Source organism: Protomyctophum bolini (genome assembly GCF_963924005.1).
Source record: "Protomyctophum bolini genome assembly, chromosome: 12".
Taxonomy (NCBI): Eukaryota; Metazoa; Chordata; class Actinopteri; order Myctophiformes; family Myctophidae; genus Protomyctophum; species Protomyctophum bolini.
This window is the reverse complement of record NC_137873.1, coordinates 21,198,559-21,217,319: the sequence shown is the minus strand read 5'-3', so window position 1 is coordinate 21,217,319 and position 18,761 is coordinate 21,198,559. Positions and strand designations below refer to the sequence as shown.

The 18,761-nt window shown below is 45.7% G+C and overlaps 1 protein-coding gene across 2 annotated transcripts in view; it reads right to left on the bottom strand.

Moving 5' to 3' along the window:
- Positions 1 to 18,761, bottom strand: part of ephb1 (EPH receptor B1) — a 238,357-nt gene that overhangs the window by 133,664 nt on the left and 85,932 nt on the right. For both annotated transcript variants that reach the window (XM_080778273.1, XM_080778272.1), the window contains exons 3-4: positions 1,710 to 1,994; positions 625 to 1,021 (exon numbers count right to left, since the gene is read on the bottom strand). In XM_080778273.1, coding sequence (XP_080634399.1) covers positions 625 to 1,021; positions 1,710 to 1,994 — 682 coding nt within the window. The remainder of the gene's footprint in view (positions 1 to 624; positions 1,022 to 1,709; positions 1,995 to 18,761) is intronic.

Genomic DNA, 18,761 nt, shown 5'->3' with positions numbered 1-18,761 from the left:
TTTCTTCCAGCTGTGAAATGTCCCTTTAAGTTAAAAAAAAGAAAGAATGAATGTGAGCACTTTTTCCCACCACGGTCTATCTATACTAGGCTGTCTTTCTCTGCACATTAGGAATCAATGCAATCCTCCTGATGGCTCGCTCACTCAGGCAGGAGGTGGGATGCGATCAAGGAGCGAGAAAACACAGCAACGTCACTCATCCTGCCTTGATCCTTCCCAATGATGCTGTGAATCTATGATGTGTGTCATGTCTGTCTTACACGCAAAGGCAAAAAATAGATCCGAGCCGTGTCAGCTGTCTAAGACAAGGTGATTTGATCTATCGTGATGAATCATCCATCACTCTTGAAAAGGATCGAATGAGGAAGAAAACAAGCGTACCCAAGAGGGGCCCCGCCCCTTGCGGTTCGGCAGACACCATATTTCCCAACCCCCGCTGTAAAGCGTGGTTGCATTTTCTCACCTATGAAGTTATTCAAAAGGTTAAAAGGGTGTAGGCACAATAAACTAAGGCTTCAGCCTACAACTTTTTGGTCTGTGTTTTTAATAAAGGTATTGTATTAACCCGCTTCTAATAACCAAAATAAAACAACTAAACTACTACACAAAGCAAGGGTTCATTACCTCGGCACACGTTCCCGTTGTCGGGCTCGAACCCGGCCTTGCACGTGCAGCTGCCGATGGGGACCATCCACTCCCCGTCTCCGTTGCAGTACAGCTTGATGGGCACGTCCACCTCCTCCGAGTTGGGGATGCAGATGCCGCGGGCGATGACCAGGGACGTGCTCTCCGCGCCCGTCATGGTCTCGGGGAAGATGGCGAAGTTCTGCACGACGCTGGGACACTTCTTGTAGAAGACGCGGACCGACAGCAGCGACATGCAGGCGCCGTAGTCCTGGAAGGCCAGGTAGAAGCCGTTCCTGGACAGCGGCCCGAAGCTCCGCACCTCCGTGTTGACCTTCATCAGGCGCCCGCCGAAGTCCACCTGGGAGAAGCTCTCGTCGGCGGCGATGGTGTCCACCTTGAGGACGGGGACAGGATTTTGATTCATCGTGAAATTAATTCGCTTTTGTTGAGCTGAAAATTCAGTGCCACTTAAACCGCCTATACCTGATAACGCAGACCTGTAAAGAGCTCATTTGGTACGCTCTAATTTCACTCTACACAAATCGATTTGCCAAAAATAGCCGATCTGTAAGTTCACAGCGCGTTGTGAGCTTGTAGATCTGCAACGTCCCCCCCAGAATAGGGATGGTAGGGGTTCAAGTGGTTTAACAAAAGGGGGCAATTTAAGATTTAAGCATATTTTGATTATCGCAATAATATCGTTAATCCCACTACCAGAATCAGAATAAGGTCGATGTGGTGTCTGGTTGCTAGTGCCGAGCTTACCAGCACTGCACTGACTATTCATAAGTACTCTGCCAAGGCTCATTATCCCGCCCTCAATGTCTTCACATATTGTACAGTTAATATAAAACACATTATTCAGGCACTTTTCAGCCACCTCTTTTGCCTATTAGGACCACTCTAGGCAACGTCATCAAACAGCAACGAACACGTTGATTCTACAGGCCACAAGTTTCTGCGTTAGACCTTTTTTCTTTTTGTTTCGTGGCGTTAGAGCGAGACTGACAGGCCGGTCGAGCTTCTAGTAACAATTATTTTCATAATGTAATTTTGTTAATGTCCCACAACCCATTCCTTACCTTGAGGTAGGGGGCCTCCATCCAGAACGCCGTGCCCTTGGTGGCGATGACGGCGTCACTCTCGTAGTAGTAGAGGTTGAAGGTCTCCTTGCAGGAGCCCGGCACGTTGGGGATGGAGCTGCAGTCGCGCACAGTGAAGCGCATCTCCACGTAGATGCGCTGGGCGCCACGCCGGTCGATGAAGGTGGTGAGCAGCCAGTTGTTCTGGCTGGACTCGAAGACGTTGCACACCTGGTACGTCCGGATGGTGTTGAGGTTCTCGTCGTAGCCGCTCACCTCCTCCCACTGCGGAGAGAGAGAGAGAGAGAGAGAGAGAGAGAGAGAGAGAGAGAGAGAGAGCGTGAGGGAGAAAAAGAGAGATGATGGGGTTAATATTAATAATAAATATAGCTGCAAGCAGCAATAAGACGGGGTCAAGCCATAAAAGCCCCTTTCTTCACAGCATCTCCTCTTTAACACCCCGATCGCAATCGGAGTGTTAAATAGCTGGTTGGAGACTGGAGATAACGTCACTTTGCATGCATCCTGGCATGTTTGCCTTTTTGCATGAATTTTTGCTCCCGATCCGATTCCGATCATTTGATTTTGAGTATCTGCCGATACTCAAACACTCATGCCACAATAGTATTACAACAGTACCATATCCAGTCTAATATCATGATATGGATAATAATATTGATACAGCTATAGGGATGTCCCGATTATATTATTGTGCTCCCGAATCCGATTCCGATCTTGAAAATGACGTGATCGGACTCAATTTCTGATCATGTGATCAGATCGGGACAAATCCTAATTAGCAGCAATGCAGTGATAATTTAACCATGCTTCAACCATGCACATGAAACTGTGATTTTTAAAACTGCTGCTATTTATATCTGCTGGATATTTTCCGATCTGCACAAGAAGCATTTCTACCTTCTGTATTGCTATGTATCCATTGCTATTTTTAATCACGGACCATGTGTGTATTGGACATTGTATATTTGATTTGACACTGCCTTTCCTGTTATTTGAGTTGTTCTTTGTTCCTTTCTTCTCTATTATGTCGTTCTCTATTCTAGCTCTTCCTTGTAACTGCAAAGGTTGAAAGCTTGCACACAAAAACACATTTCACGCACTCTTTTGCACCTGTCATTGTCTGATGTGACAATAAAGTTCATTCTGATAGTGATTCTTAAAATAGTGTGACATTTGAATGCCAATTGTACAATGTCACTACTGTCTGCCTCCCTGTCTCTCTCATACACTCGCTATCTTTCTCTTACGTTTCTGTCATTAAATTTACTCCGCAATCAACACGTCAATTTGCCAGTTCCCAGTGAGAGGAAGTAAGTCAAATATAGGCTACAGAACACATGACAACGTGACACCTCAGATCTGTGTTCACGAGCGACCATCTGCATGAAATGTGTAATAGATTCAGTATTAAATTCAGTAGTGACGCCCTGGTCACGGTCAGATCACCCAAAACATGTTGTTTTCCAATCCAGCAGGCTTGTTGGCTACTTTTACAGCATGTGCTGGCCACTTGTCAAAGGGGCTAAAGACTGACTTAAGACAGCTTGGACTGATTTGAAAGTGTGGAGAAATTAATCTATTAAGACCTGAGGCTGGTTAAAAAAATAAGTATTCTAAATCCTAGTTTTGTGAAAAACGTATGTTGCTATATCAGTGGTTCTTAAAAGTGTTCATGTCAAGGACCCTCCACTCTATTTGTCACCATCTCAAAATGTGTTGTTCCAGGGACCCCCGGAAGCAAAGATTTGAGTTCAAATCTAAGAAAATAGCCAAAGTATTATGGTTAAAGTGGTTGAAATGATTGTGAAACAGCTCTATCTCTTTTCTTTCTTTCTATTCCCCTCAAACAATAACAGGAGTACATAATCATCTATATAGTATGGTGTGTTAGTTTTCACTATAGCATACAGTATAAAGTATGCTGCTGTTGGCCTGTGTATGGACACTTTGGTGAGTCACTTGCAGCAGAATGTCACTTCATTTCAGACTTCACTCAGTCTGCCAGACTGTGAGGCTCAGCAATCAGCAAAAACACACTGACAAGACTTCCATTTTCTGACACAAACATTTCCTAAAGTGCCTCAACAGTAAAAACACCACTTTGCTGCCCCTACGACTACAAACAAGCTCAAGAGCTGGTGCACCACGTGGCCCGCTGCCGTTACAGACACAAACCTAGTAATTACCTCGTACAAATCCGCCATCTACCATCTCGCCAGAGCGTGGCTGGGCACTGACTTGCCACAATATGAAATGTGGCGTGTAACAAATTCTAAATTACACACTATTGAATTACAATTAGGCAGACGGGGGGCGGCGGAGTGCCGGTATGGTCTGATGGAGACACATTTGAGCACATCCCCATTTCAATTGAACTGCGCTGGTCTGACTAGGAAGCCTGACCCAGAAAGCAACGTAGCCGAGCATCAGTAGCTCCGGGGTATTAACTCCAACCCCCAAGCTATACTGTACAGTCTGGGTGAAAATGTGCCATTAATTTTGCATTAGGCAATAGGCTAGCTGGCAGTCATTAAGAGTCGGGGCGAGAAACCACAGAGTGTGAATGAGAGAACTCTACCACTTAGGACCCAGTATTCAGACAGATAATAGCCTGAATTCTGTGTAGTTGACAGAGATCACAGCCTGTATGTCTATTTGACACATCTTAAATATGCCTGCTAAGATCCACACATCCTACGAAACATAACTCCCCAAATCCCGGACTGTGATACTGTGTCTATCACTCTGATGGTACGGCATGTTAAACCACTTCATTTACATTGATGTGATTTGCATAATAGTAGTGCCCGACTCATACTCAGCCATGCCTTCCAAAAGTAGACATACCAAGAAAACATGCTATGCGTAGCAACAGTCGCATTTAAGCCCGTTGACTTCAAACACTTGTTGCCACTCAGTAAGGGCGACACCTATTGAAGTTCTCCCCTTGCACAGACCGCTTCCAGACTCTGCGGTTTTGCTCCCATGTGAAGTGTTGGCACCTCGGTTAGGAGATTTATCTCTCTCTGAATTCCTTCTGCTGCTGATCCTGAGGTGCTGCAGGCAAGCATGCAGAAGCTAATGAGGCCTGTAGTGGAGCGAGCGGAGTGGGCCTTCAGTCGGTTCATGTTGCGTGCACACATAGTTATCTCCCGGAGCATCTTCCCTCTCCTCTCCTGACCTTTACCTTCAGGATGCTCAATCAGACCTAATGGAAGAAGAGGTGACCTCTGCCCTCTGAGCTCAGGCCCCAGGAAACAGCCACATGATGGAGAGAGTGTGGAGATGGTATTAAATGAGAAGGCAGGAGAGCGCCAGGAGATGCATGGTGGTGGGGGGGGGGGGTCACGGTCCCGGCTATTACACTTTGCATTGCGGGGGAACAGGGGTGAACGAAAACAAAAGAGGCAGACGGATACAAACATCTGGCCTGGGGAGAAATATATATGGAGTAAAGAGAGGCTCAGTTTGGGGTTCCGTGTGGATGTTGGAGAGATAGATAAAGATGGATAGATAAGACAGTGTGAGAGAGAGAGAGAGAGAGAGAGAGGGAGAGAGAGAGAGCCTGGCTGTGTGTGTGTGTGTGTGTGTGTGTGTGTGTCGTGTGCATGGTGTGATAGGAACGATGACACCGCTGACATGATAAACGAGTTTACAGAAATCCGAGGCGCAAATTAAAGCCTTTTTTTCACCGCCATTCCCTCGGTGCCTGCGCTCGGCTCCACACTACCCTCCCTCTCCCTCTGTTCCCCTCTCTTCTCCCCCTCTCTTCCTCTCTCCTCCTCTTCTTCCCTGGTGTCTGATGTGTAATGACCATTCATCAGCATTACAGGGACCTGTCCCCTTCAGCACTGCCTGTTCATTAATACAGCCAGCCCGGGGCTCCTCCTGCACCGTGCTGCTCCATCCTAGGAGGGGGTCCGCGTAGCCCCCTCGTCTAGCCAAATGACCGCCATCTTTCACGCCAGAAAGGGGCCCCCCTTAGGCGTCCCAGATAATGCCCGTCTCACAACTGCCCAGAAATGCAATGGTTCATACTATAACGAAGAAAAACAAAGTTGTTACTTTTTCTTTTTTTTGTTGCTATGACGTCACTGTGTTTAACGTAAACAGAACCATCACAGGTGCATCAGTTGCTTGGAAAAAACGTTGTTTTCAGACTGACTCGCAATTTTATGTTCCATCTCTATTTTTTCTATCTCAATAATTTGTACTGACCTGCTGTTTTGATTTTGCCTGTGTTTGTGTTGTGCGTGTGCGAGAGTGCATGTGCGTGTGGCTGCTCACAGACAGACAGACAGACAGACAGACAGACAGACAGACAGACCGAGTGCATTATGTGTGGACTGAGTAGAGTGCATGGAGTGCATGGTTTGCTGAGCACACATTGATTTGCTAGCGTGGGTGTTGCTACTGACAAGCCGGAGACCACTAGGCACACTGCAGCTGCAAAGCATTTCATTAGACCATATTAACGCTGATATCTAGCTGTTGGCCTCCTCGTCTGATATTGTGTTAGCCTGACAACTCCTTTGAAAGATGCTGTTTTGATCTCCGTCTCCAGACATGTGCGTTGCCTTGTTTACAGTTCTGTAAGCGTATGCCATCGTGCCATAGAGTTGCTTCGTGGAACATCTTTAAATAACTGTGTTCATCACCATGCTGAATTATGTTGACCAATACCAACTCTTGGACTCTTTTTAACTTTTGGACAACCATTATAATACTATGACTATACTTTTGGTCTGTGCATTTTTGCAGGCTAAGAATAAAAGTGAGGAACATTTTTAATTAGGCTGGCCTTATTTTTAAGCCAGTCCACAGGACATGTACCACCAGAGCACGGGAAGCCGGACAGGAACGCTTATGAATTGGACAAATAAGCACAGGCAATGTTGAGTCTATAACAACTGGCTAGCCAAAGGGAGGCAGTTTTAGAGACCAGGATTAAGTTTTTGTGAGGGTACCTAGTACCTACCCTAGGGGACACTGGGAGAACATGCAAACTCCACACAGAAAGGCCCTTTCGCCAACCCCACCCAGGGTATGGGCAGATTGGGCACTGATGACACGGAGGAGGGTACACGGCGCCCCAGCACTCCCAGCGGGAATCGAACCCAGGTCCTTCTAGCTGTGAGGCGACAGCGCTACAGACTGCGCCAACCGTGCCCCGTGGGCTGCAAAAGAAATCTGAAACGCCAAGGTCGTCAAGGTTGGGAACCCCTGCTTGAAGCGGAAGCAGTTTCGTATATGTTCATAGGATAGGACGTTATCACACGTGTACATTGAGGTAAAAGGTACATGTTCATAGGATAGGACTTTATCACACCTGTACATTGAGGTAAAAGGTACATGTTCATAGGATAGGACTTTATCACGCCTGTACATTGATTTATTACACCGTACATGTTCATAGGATAGGACGTTATCACACCTGTACATTGATTTATTACACCGTACATGTTCATAGGATAGGACGTTATCACACCTGTACATTGAGGTAAAAGGTTCCTTTTGTTGTTGACTCTCTTTCTTTTAACTGTGACCCTACGATAACCTCCTCGGGGGACAGAAAAAAGAGGGAGGGCATCATCGCCTGTCACCTCAACCGATAATGGACTTCCTCTCCTGTCCCCTGCAACCATCTCCTCTCCCCTGGGACATCTGCATTCAATAACACTCCCTGGACGCTGTTGCCAGATTTTTGGAGAGAACACAAAAAAGAAGCTATGTAGGGCGAATGATCCGCCACAAAGGACTTAATTTATGCTGTAGCATCAAACTGTGTTTAACTTACAACTGCAATTTTCTGAAGTGAAATATTTGGAATGTGTTTTAAACACGGCATTTTACATTTTAATTTGGAGGTCCTTGATATGAAAAACTCCTTTCTTAACAAACAAACATTAGAAAGCTAGCCCAAATAAGCAACTGGCTACATTTTACTGAAGACATTTACTGAACTGAGAAATAAGCCTAACGTCGCTTATAATAAACGGACGTGGCAACACTGTGCCCCTGACCTTCCGCTGGGTATATGTGGTACGCGCGTTGCGGTGCAGATGAGTGCAGAGTCTGTTGTGCATTATTCATGTTGGCTTCCAAACGTGTGTTGCAAGAGTGTACTTCATTTCCCCCCACTCTATCATCTGGTCTTTTCTCCCTCGCCGTCGCTCTTATAATAGTCTATCTCTGTTTGTTCTCGTTGTTTCCCGTTTAAAACCGTGTGTGTGTGTGTGTGTGTGTGTGTGTCTACTTCCACAGTGAGCGTTCACACCCTGTCTGATCAAATATCAAATTCTCTCTCTCAATCTCTTTCAATTATAGCAGTGTATAAAATGAATTCCCTCGCCACTGACATCAGAGCTTTTTGTTGCTTTTCCCATCCCTCCCTGCTCGAAAAATGTTTGCAGATGAGCCGTTGGACAAACAACAAGAGCATCGGGCGGCCCCAGTCTTCGCACCGACTCAAATGAACCCATTTACTCCGGTCTAATAGCTTTGCTTTTGCTAGTAATACGGGACGACACTCCTCCCTGCATCCCCCTGATTGTAAAGTGCGGCCCATTGTCTATGTCATTATGGCTGCTCCATTTTATGGGCAGTGGGCGAGGAAGACGGAGGAGCCGTGGATTCACAGGGCGCTTAAGCCCTTAAGACCTGAGGGTTCCGATTCTACGAATGTCTTCTAAAAAACGTATACGTTGCTGTAGCCTATATCAGTGATGCTCAAACGTTTTCATGTCAAGGACCCCCAAAATGATATCTATTTGGCCACGGACCCCCATCTCAAAATATCTTGTTCAAGGGACCCCCCCCAATAGCAGATATACAAGCTTGTAGCGACTGCCATGCTATGAGCTTGTAGATCTGCTATTTTTGAATAGTAAAAGTATTCAAAAACATGGTTATTGTTTTGGTTAAAATCTAAAGTGACACCGACGCATTCCCGATCATAATGGGCTAATGTTCGCGTTAATGACCAGTCATGGATAGCTGGGCCGAGGCGGAGAGAAAGAGGGAGAGACGGGGAGAGAGAGAGAGAGCGAGGGAAGAAGGAGAGAGAGATGGCAGAGAGCAGAGAGGGAGGGACGGGGAGAGAGAGAGAGCGAGGGAAGAAGGAGAGGCAGAGAGGGAGAAGAGCCAAGGAGAGCCTGTAATATATTCAGGACAGCGATGCTCTCCTCTGCCCACGTCTGCCTCGGTCCCGGCTGCTGCTGCCACGGAGGCATCGATACGCCACCCATCTTAAAAGCCATCCGTCATATCGATCTCTTGGCGCTCTACTTTCAAAGGCTAAAATAACAGCGAGTAGCAGCAGAGAGAGAAGGCCCGCATGGCCACCGTGCCCCGGGATCATCTGATTGGCATCCAGCAGAGACCTGCGGGGACTAGGGATGGGCAATTAATCGCTCATCATATCGCTATCGGCTGATATTGGCCTTAAAATGCAATATCGGTATTGGATCGTTATCAAAGTAATATATCGGTTTTAGCAGCTATTTTACTTTATAATAATTGTGTTAAAAACATGTATTAAAGCCTGAAAAAGCCTTTTGTGATGGCTGCAGATTGTGTTTTCTGGAGAAGCTTTCAAATTTTTTAAATGAAAATTACTACATTCAAGCTGTTTATGTTGGGATATGGGCCAACATTTCAATAACGGTGCACCCCTAGTTTTGGAATACAGAGGCATTGCTTTTATTTTTCAGAATGGACAAAATTATTATTATGTTTTTAATACAGAATGGGGGGGGGGACGACACACACCCACGGACAAGGATAGGAGACCAAGGCCATGCTAATGAGGTCTTACTCAGTAGAGGATGATGGGTGCAGGGAGGGAATGTGGCAAAGGAGAGAGAGAGAGAGAGAGAGAGAGAGAGAGAGAGAGAGAGCGCGAGACCATATGCGGGCTGCCAGACTCTAGTCAGGCCCTATCAGGCCTGGTGCTGATGACAGACACTCAGTCATGAAGCAACAGCCCTGCTGTTGCCCGAGACTGTCACATTATATCACATCGTTGGCAGCCAAAGGGACTACAGGAGGAAAAGTATGAGCAATGTGTGACGGCTCTGACCTAAGTAGTGATTCATGGCCTGCATGGCTGCAACGTGCTCATCCTTATATAAAACACACACTAGATACGCTGATACAGTAACCATGGGTACAGCAGGCGGGTGACAAATATGAGGGGGAAATGGAACAAATGAATGGAGAAACATTAAGGAATGCAGATGCTTTCTTGCAGGTGGACTGCATGTGGTACAAAGCAATTAACATCCTCTCATGTTCTGCTGAATGTATATGAAAGTGCTGAGCAGGCTCACTTAACCTCAAGGTGCACGGCACGAGAAGGAGACTTGAGTAACCATATGAAAGAGCATTCCACTATGAAAGAAGGAGCTTCACATTTCAGAGTTCAGTGGTGCGAAAACCATACAGTGCACTGTTCTACAGACACTGTGGGGAAGGGTGGCCCGGTCATATCATGAGTCACCGTAGTGAGTGCATGTGTGGTGTACGCCAAGAGAATGATAAAGGCCTGAATGTTTGGCCCCTACAGTGGGAGCATTGTGTTGTGTTACTTAAGTAAAAGTATCAATACTGCAATATAAAAAGACTGTTACACGGTAAAAGTCCGGAATTGTACTAAAATGTACTTAAAAGTAGTCATTATGCAGAATGTCCCATTCCAAGTTTTCAAATGTATACAAATCTTTTGAAAATAACAGATCTACAGTGCAAGCTCACAATGTGTCACATCGAACGCATTGTGAGCTTTGTAGATCGGCTATTTTCAAATGGCCGAAATGAAGTGGTTAATGTTTGGCTATGTTTTGTAATAATAATCAAAATCTACAAAGAAACTGGTAAATGTGCTTAGTTACTTTACACCCCATGCCTTTAGAGGGACCGGTCACATCATCTGAGTGATCTCAATTATCCCACGATGAAACCCTTCTGTCCTGATGTGAGGACGACGATGACCCATGATGTGAATAATAATTATGCTATAATGGCCTCCGTGGGCACCAGATCTCACCCCAGATGAACAGATCTATGGGACTGACGTGCGTTCCCACCACCACCACAATCTCTTCAGTGGCGTTCCAGACCGTTCAATGCACACATGGCGCACAAAGACCCCGATCTGAATACGGAGCCATTTATCATTCCAGCGGGTCTCATCTTTAACCCCCAGTCTGCCGTCTGAATCTCAGTGGCGACACACTGCTTTTCAAATCCGTCAGCACTTGCTAATACTGTACATGCACAGACAACCTTGACACGATGAACTCCTCTACGCTTCACTAACGCACCGAGGGAGGGGTATTTTCTATGGAATTTCACTGTGATCTGGCCATATTTTTATTTTCTTGGAACAGTACTCAGAAACTCCATTACTCGGACTGCCAAGAGGGCTTTACAGTGGGACGACCTGGGGCCTGCGAGAGGCATTTTATTAACAGCTAATATAGAAGTGAAGCCGCAGCCAAACTGCAACCACTCCCAGACCACTATGGAGTTCCATTCACTTTCAGTCCGTTAACAGGGGTTTTTATCAGCACTGGTTACTTACAACGGCCTCTTCGTGGCCTATATAGATTTTAGGATTCTGCTCCAGAAAGGAATCAACATAAGTGCTGAACGACGTGGTATGTTTTCCCACTGAGGGGCTTATACCTTAATGAAAGTAAAATCATTGGTGTACATTCAACCACTGGAACCCATCTAGTCTTAAAGGGACATTTCACTGTTGGAAGACACTCCAGTCGCTCAATGTTAATAGAATGGCCAGAAGTCTGTGTGTTTGACTGGATCCCTGGATTACTACAATGACCATCATGCTTTGGTGCCGTCTGTGGGTGTGTCTGACTGAGAACACATGTAGTCCAGGAAGGGAGTGAGACTGCCTGATGCCTGAAGAGTCATCAGGCATTTAAAATACTAAAATAATTAAAAACACACTCATTAGACATTCGGAATACTAAAATATCTAAAAACGCAAATTACCCACATAAAAACCCCAGGAAAGTGTTTCTTGTGTTCCAAACATCATATTGAAATGAGATCTGGTTGCAAAAGGGGTGTAGTGGCTGTTTAACAGAACTGGACTTGGGTTACAAGTGCACTTTTGATTTCCCGTCTACGCCAAACCTCAGATTCCACAACCCTGCATCGCAACGCCAACCACTGTGAGTTTGTGGATCGGCAATTTTTGGCTAATGTTCCCCCCAGAATATGGATGAGGGGGTTCAAGTGCTTAAGGGTCTTTGAGGGGGTTTCCAGGGGTCGTCCTCAGCTCACAATCAAAAGGATCCTTACGGGTCCATTTAAGGTCCATGTGTACACTCTCTGAGCTATCATACTAAGGATTCTTTACTGTGTATGACTGTAACGTGTTTGCATAGTGGTCCACCGCCTCCCCCCCCCCCCAACAGATTAAGTCAGAGTGTTGTGTTTACATGAAACCCCCAGGGGAACGCCAGCACGTCAGCGAGCACTTTCCGCTCCATGGCAGAGGGCTGTCTGTTCGATCTATCACCGCACCATTTTATGATGTTATTATTCCGTACGATCAAGTGTTGCTTTTATTATTGATTGCTTAATAAACTAATGTAATCTTGGGGGAAATCCTTGTTGCTGTCCCATTCTTTACTGTCACATTGGTATTTAGAACCTGTTAAGTGCTAGGTTGATGTGAATATTTAAATAGTCTATTGAATTCAGTACTTTAACTCAAACTCCGGGCCACGGCCCGGGCACGTTCTGTGGCATTATGTGCCCCCTCTTTGAGGGGGTTTCCAGGGGCGTCCTCAGCTCACAATCAAATGGATCCTTACGGGTCCATTTAAGGTCCATGTGTACACTCTCTGAGCTATCATACTAAGGATTCTTACTGTGTATGACTGTAACGTGTTTGCAACAGATTCTGTCAGAGTGTTGTGTTTACATGTGAAACCCCCAGGGGAACGCCAGCACGTCAGTGAGCACTCTCCGCTCCATGGCAGAGGGCTGTCTGTTCATCTATCACCTTGAAACATGTGGGCGGAGGCGGGCGGGAGATTGTTTTTCACAACGCAGGCTTAGGACGGTCATTTCAATAATGAGCCTATTTGTTATCCACGACAACGGAACATTGCATTGGGAAAAAGCGCTAACTTCTGATCCGTTTTTTTTTTTAATATGACGACCATGGCATTTGCCACTAAATTGGCCGGAATGAAAAGACAGAGAGAAAAGAAACGGTGTGCATTTCCATATGGGCCAAGGTCTTGTAGGACAGTTGATTAAAGTCCAAAGTGAGACGCTGATAGGGACTGAACTCTCCATGCCCTTGCTGAACGATACTTTTGACATCCTTCAAAGCCCCATCGTGAGCCCTAATCACAAAACTCCAGCAGCTTATTCTTTTCCAGAGGCGATGCAGAATCGCACTGACTTAATGAGGACATTTGCATTTGAGCCTTTTTGGCTTGAGCTCCGTTAAGTCAATAGCAAGGACATTCCCGACGAGTAACAGTTGGTTCACCCGCCGCAGTACCTGAAACCGCAGTCGCACCGGCTCGCACCCCCTTAAAAAAAGGACAACATTGCTGAGTTTCAACATTATCCTGATGTGAGGAGTTCAATAATATAATGTGGCAAAAAAAATACCCCATGTCCTCAGCAAAATGTTGACGTCGCAAAAATGATTAGGTCAAATGTCGTTTCATCCGTAGAGTACATTCGCTATGCTCCACATTGCCAAAATATGCGTTTTAAGTCATATTTCTGAGATGTAAGCATTTATACTTTATTACCTTTGTGCTTTACAGTGCTTGCAAATTTACATCTGCATAACTGCCTAATTTTACTCCTCAACATCTACAGACAAGCATGCATATGCTCACCCACGCACAAACGCATGCACACACGCTCGCATATGCACAAATGCATGCACGCATGCTCACACACACACACACACACACACACACACACACAGCCCCCTTTAAAATATGCGTCAGCATGATTATTATTATCATTCCATGATCAGCTGTGTTATTGAATGGGGGCTGCTGTCAGGCCACTTGCAGGGACTGATTATTGTTGCCAGGCGTCGGTCGGAGGCCTAGTTCCGCCTGGCTGAATGTGATGGATGGGGAGGAAATGGCCACGTCTGAAACACTCCCTGTCCGTCCCGCCACTCCATCATTACGAGTCCACGCAGTTCGGAGCGGCTCCAACGGAACGCCGTCACGTCTGGTACGCCAGGGTCTGTCTCTCCGTTTCGTTTACCTTCCGTTGGGCTGTTTGGCTGTCTGACCATCGGCCCATCGGTGTGACTTTCAGGTCAATATGCTCTGCATGGGCAACTGGTGGCCCGGGGGCAATGTGTTTGTATTTAGTTCATAAAGTTAACATAACTATAATTAAATGCATTAGAAATTAAACACAAAGGTTATTTTTCAGGATTCCAATTCAAAAATAGCAATAAATAATTCAGGATTTCAATACAAATATAGCAAAAAGCTCAAAATGCGTCACACTCGTAGATCGGCAATTTTTGCTACGACAGTAAAATGCAATGTGGCCCTCTGGAGAGAGTGTGGAAATGGAAATATAGTGGCGCTCTCCATCTTCAAAGTTTCCCACCCCTGCTCTGGTGTAAATGGGAGGGGCCACCACCCCTGCTCTGGTGTAAATGGGAGGGGCCACCACCCCTGCTCTGGTGTAAATGGGAGGGGCCACCACCCCTGCTCTGGTGTAAATGGGAGGGGCCACCACCCCTGCTCTGGTGTAAATGGGAGGGGCCACCACCGAGCATGTCCCAATAATTTGGTTCATCTGGGAATTCGTGTTGAGGGTGTAGCCGATGGCCTTGCTTGCTCTTCGACGAGTAAATACATGCGTAGTCGATGCCACTAAACGGACCCCACAAAGCGAGGAGTTTACTGCAGGTATATAGGATATGTATCGCATAGGACGAGATGATTGTTTTTGTCGCTTTGTTTGCTTTTTATTCCCCCAGGGGCATCATTTTAAGAACTGTATACGCGCACGTGGGTTTATTTCCTGTGGGATGTGTACTGTGCTGATAGAATATTTGCCATTAGGCCTTATTACATGCTCCCATATGCCTTTGAAATGTATTTTCCTTTCGTCCTCAAAGTGATATGCATAATGGTGCAGTGTAACGCTGCGCCGTTCAGCACAACAATTCACCCGGGCATCCTCCTGCCTCCATGCCGCTTCTTTTTGTAACATCATTACTAACACTCACATTTTCAATTACACCGCCCGGTTGCTTTGAAGCAATTTTGCTGGGCTGGCGCTGCTTCTGCAGAACGCCGCTGCGGCGGAGAGCGGGGCTGATGAACGCAGCCTCTGTAGCCTGATATAGGGAAGGCGGGCTAGATATGGAGAATGCATTTTAGACTTTCGCCCGGGCAGAAAAACAAAAGCGTTATGAGAAAACTGGCAATTCCAACCGCATCCCCGTGCTGACGGCACCCAGAATGCTGATGTGGAAAACGAGCGTGTTATTAATGCAACGGGGACCACATGCAATGTCACCAAAATAAGAAATAGAAAATAAAGCCTTGGATATGAAAAGCCTATAATCATGCAAATGTGAACGCATCCTTCACAGGCTGCGCTTAGTGATACGGGAATAAACACATGGGAAATGTTCCAAGGCTGTTTGAAGGCTTGATTGGAAGAAAGTGACTGCAAAACAACAGTGTGGCACTGTGGCAGTGGCAACAACTGCTCTTCCAAGATGAGCGGACAACTGATTGTGAGCTATTTGTTCTGTTTTATAGAGGTGTAAGATGATTTGCAACAGGTTTGGAACATTGAGATATTGATCAATGATCCGCTATCACTGTTTCTGTCCCAAGTATTTGGATTGACTTGCTAATCATGTGGCATTTAAAAAGGTCACTAAAGAATGTGTGTGTGTGTGTGTGTGTGTGTGCGCGCAGTTATTTGTGTTCATTTTAGACTTTATTTATTCTTTGGCAAAATATCGATCAAAACACTAGTAATAGGAAAATAATTGCCAAATGTCTGTTTACCTGGCGACTTGCCACCCAATGAGATGCCCACTAACATACCTTCAGATTGACACATTGTCAGCAGAGACCTTCAGTTTACAGTAGCAACAGGGGACGGAAAAAAAAGACGGGCTAATGGGCTTTCTGAATTGAAAGTATGTTGTTGTTTTGTCTGGTCGTTCGACAAGGTATGAATGAAAATCAATGAAAACACTTTGTATCACGTGCAAACATGAATGACACAGCTGCTATACTGCCTCTTCATGTCATTCGAGGAGGACGGATGAAATGATTTGGCTGTTATGGACGCATATACACGCTGAAAGGAGAGGCTGGTGCAGACGCCTTATCAGGCCTGTGTGGAGAAGGAAATGAAGATTCCCAGAGGGGAAGGAGAAAGGGAGGGTGACAGAAACAATATGCGTGTGTGTGTGTGTGTGTGTGTGTGTGTGTGTGTGTGTAAATGGGGTGTGGAGAAAAAATAGAACGACTTCTAAAATAATTTCTGTCAAGCAAAACGTATAAAACTGACAAGACAGAGATACAGTAGAATTAGAGGTGTCAGTCCACAGGGTCTCTCTGGCCCCCCGTGGCCCGAGGCGAGGCTGTTTAGGGACAAACCACAATGAGGCTACTAGCGGGGGGAGGAGAGGAGAGGAGAAAAAAAGAGTGAGTGAGTGAGTGAGTGAGTGAGTGAGTGAGTGAGTGAGTGAGTGCGTGCGTGAGTGCTTGCGTGCGTGCGTGCGTGCGTGCGTGCGTGCGTGCGTGCGAAGCCTGATAGCCCTATCGGCTTTTCACAAAAAGACAGAGAGAGAGACAGAGGCAGAGAGAGAAAGAAGAGATAAAGAAAAAGGGATCTAGGACAGAAGGTAAAGACAATTAAAGTGGAATGGAGATGGGTAGAAGGTAGACTGAGCCGGTGACTGATAGACAGGCCAGTTGAACAATGGAAGAAAAAGGCTGAGACAGAACAATTGAAGCAGAAACGACAAAGAATGGATTTACCATTTTAGTTTTTTTCTTTTTCTGGCAGCTTTGCAGCCCCTCTTGAAGAACTAGCAGGTACACATTATTAATGCAAGGGGCCTTGCGTGCCCACGCACATGCACACACACAGTCACACACACACACACACACACACACACACACACACACACACACACACACACACACACACACACACACACACACACACACACACACACACACACACACACACACACACAGCCACACACAGCCTTAGCCTCAAGCCACTTCTCTCCCATTCAATTCATTGAAGCTGTTATGATGGATTTTCGTTTCCTTGCTGCCCTAATTCTATCACTATTTTCTTTTATTTAACAGTCTGTGACAAAAAAAAGGAAAAAATCATGGAGGTGAAATAATATCACGAGGGGATCCACAGGAGGAAAATCAATAATTGCATCGTTTACATAATGTAAGTTCTGTGGCGAAACAGCAGAATATGAAACAACTCTGATTAATGTTATATCAACGTTCTCTTTGGCGATATTCACCACAGTCCTTGTGAGTGTGTGGGTGTGTTTGGACGAATTTTAAGTCACACATAGCCTAAAAGATGACTTGGGACGAGTTATTAGGTTATTATTAACCCAGAATAGCCTCACTATAGGCAACGCTCGGCTCTGTGTTATTGACCTCACCAAGAGCTGCATATAGGCTCCGGTAATGGCAGCGTTTTTCTCTGAATTAAGGCTCAGATTGAGGTGATTGAACAGAACACTGATGGTTAGGAGCTCAATAAAAAAAAGTTCCGATCACTTGACTACTGCATGTTGAATCAGCGCCGAAGCCGGTCAGGGTGGGAGAGCTATAGCTCCCTACAGTGGGTGTTCAGCCTTGAGCATATATATCAGAGCCAACAGACAATACAGCCATACTGTACATCCATGTAAGAGTGGTGGAAAAATGTGTTTTTGGCTTTCCAAATTGTGGTGCAGTGAATCACCCCATCCCAAGCACATCTTAGAGAATATAAAACAGATTGAAGTAACATTAAATGACATTAGACTGTGGGGGCACTCTGCTTCAGCTGTACTCAAGCTGCTGCCTATACAGTTATGATTACAATGAATTGTCTCATATATGCTGCCACATGATGCCTTCTACCTCTATGTGAGACGATACACACACACACACACACACACAAAGGTCCCTGTTATAGAACTGTTACAATTATATTGCTTTATGCCATGTACAGTATGGATCTTTACTATATCTGCAGCTAGTTTAACTATACCACATTCCATTTATTCTAACCATGCATGCTAACCCTATATGTATTACGCATATATCTTACTCTATATATTTTATATATTCTATAATATACCCCGTTAACACTGTTTTGGTATATATTTAACTATTTTACTTAATTATACATGGTAATGCATGACTGGCATCTTTAACCCATTTTGGGCGGGAACCCCTTTTGGTGTTAGCATTATGTTATGCTTTAGCTATTTTTTTTTTAATTTAAATTTTTATCCCACGATTTTGTAACCCAGTTTTCTTTTCACCCAGTGCCAATTATCTAATGTAATCCTGGGCGCTACACTTCCTCTGCCAACCTGGGGGGGCAGCGGACTGACCTCATGCCTCCTTCTATGCATGAGGAGTCCAAGCTGCTTCTTTTCACCTGACAGAGGGGAATTTCCCCGGCCGGACGTACTGCGTGGAAGGGACACGTTATTCCGACCAGTTCCTTTCCCCCAGGCGCCCCGGCTGGCCAGGGGAAGGTAGTTTTAGAGACCAGGATTACGGCATGTTTTTGTGAGGCTATCTACCCTAGGGGACACGGGGAGAACATGCAAACTCCACACAGAAAGGCCCTATCGCCAACCCCCGCCTCGGGTATGGGCACTGATGACGCGGAGGAGGGAACACGCCACCAGTGCCCACAGCGTCCCTAGCGGGAATCGAACCCAGGACCTTCTAGCTGTGAGGCGACAGCACTACCAACTGTGACACC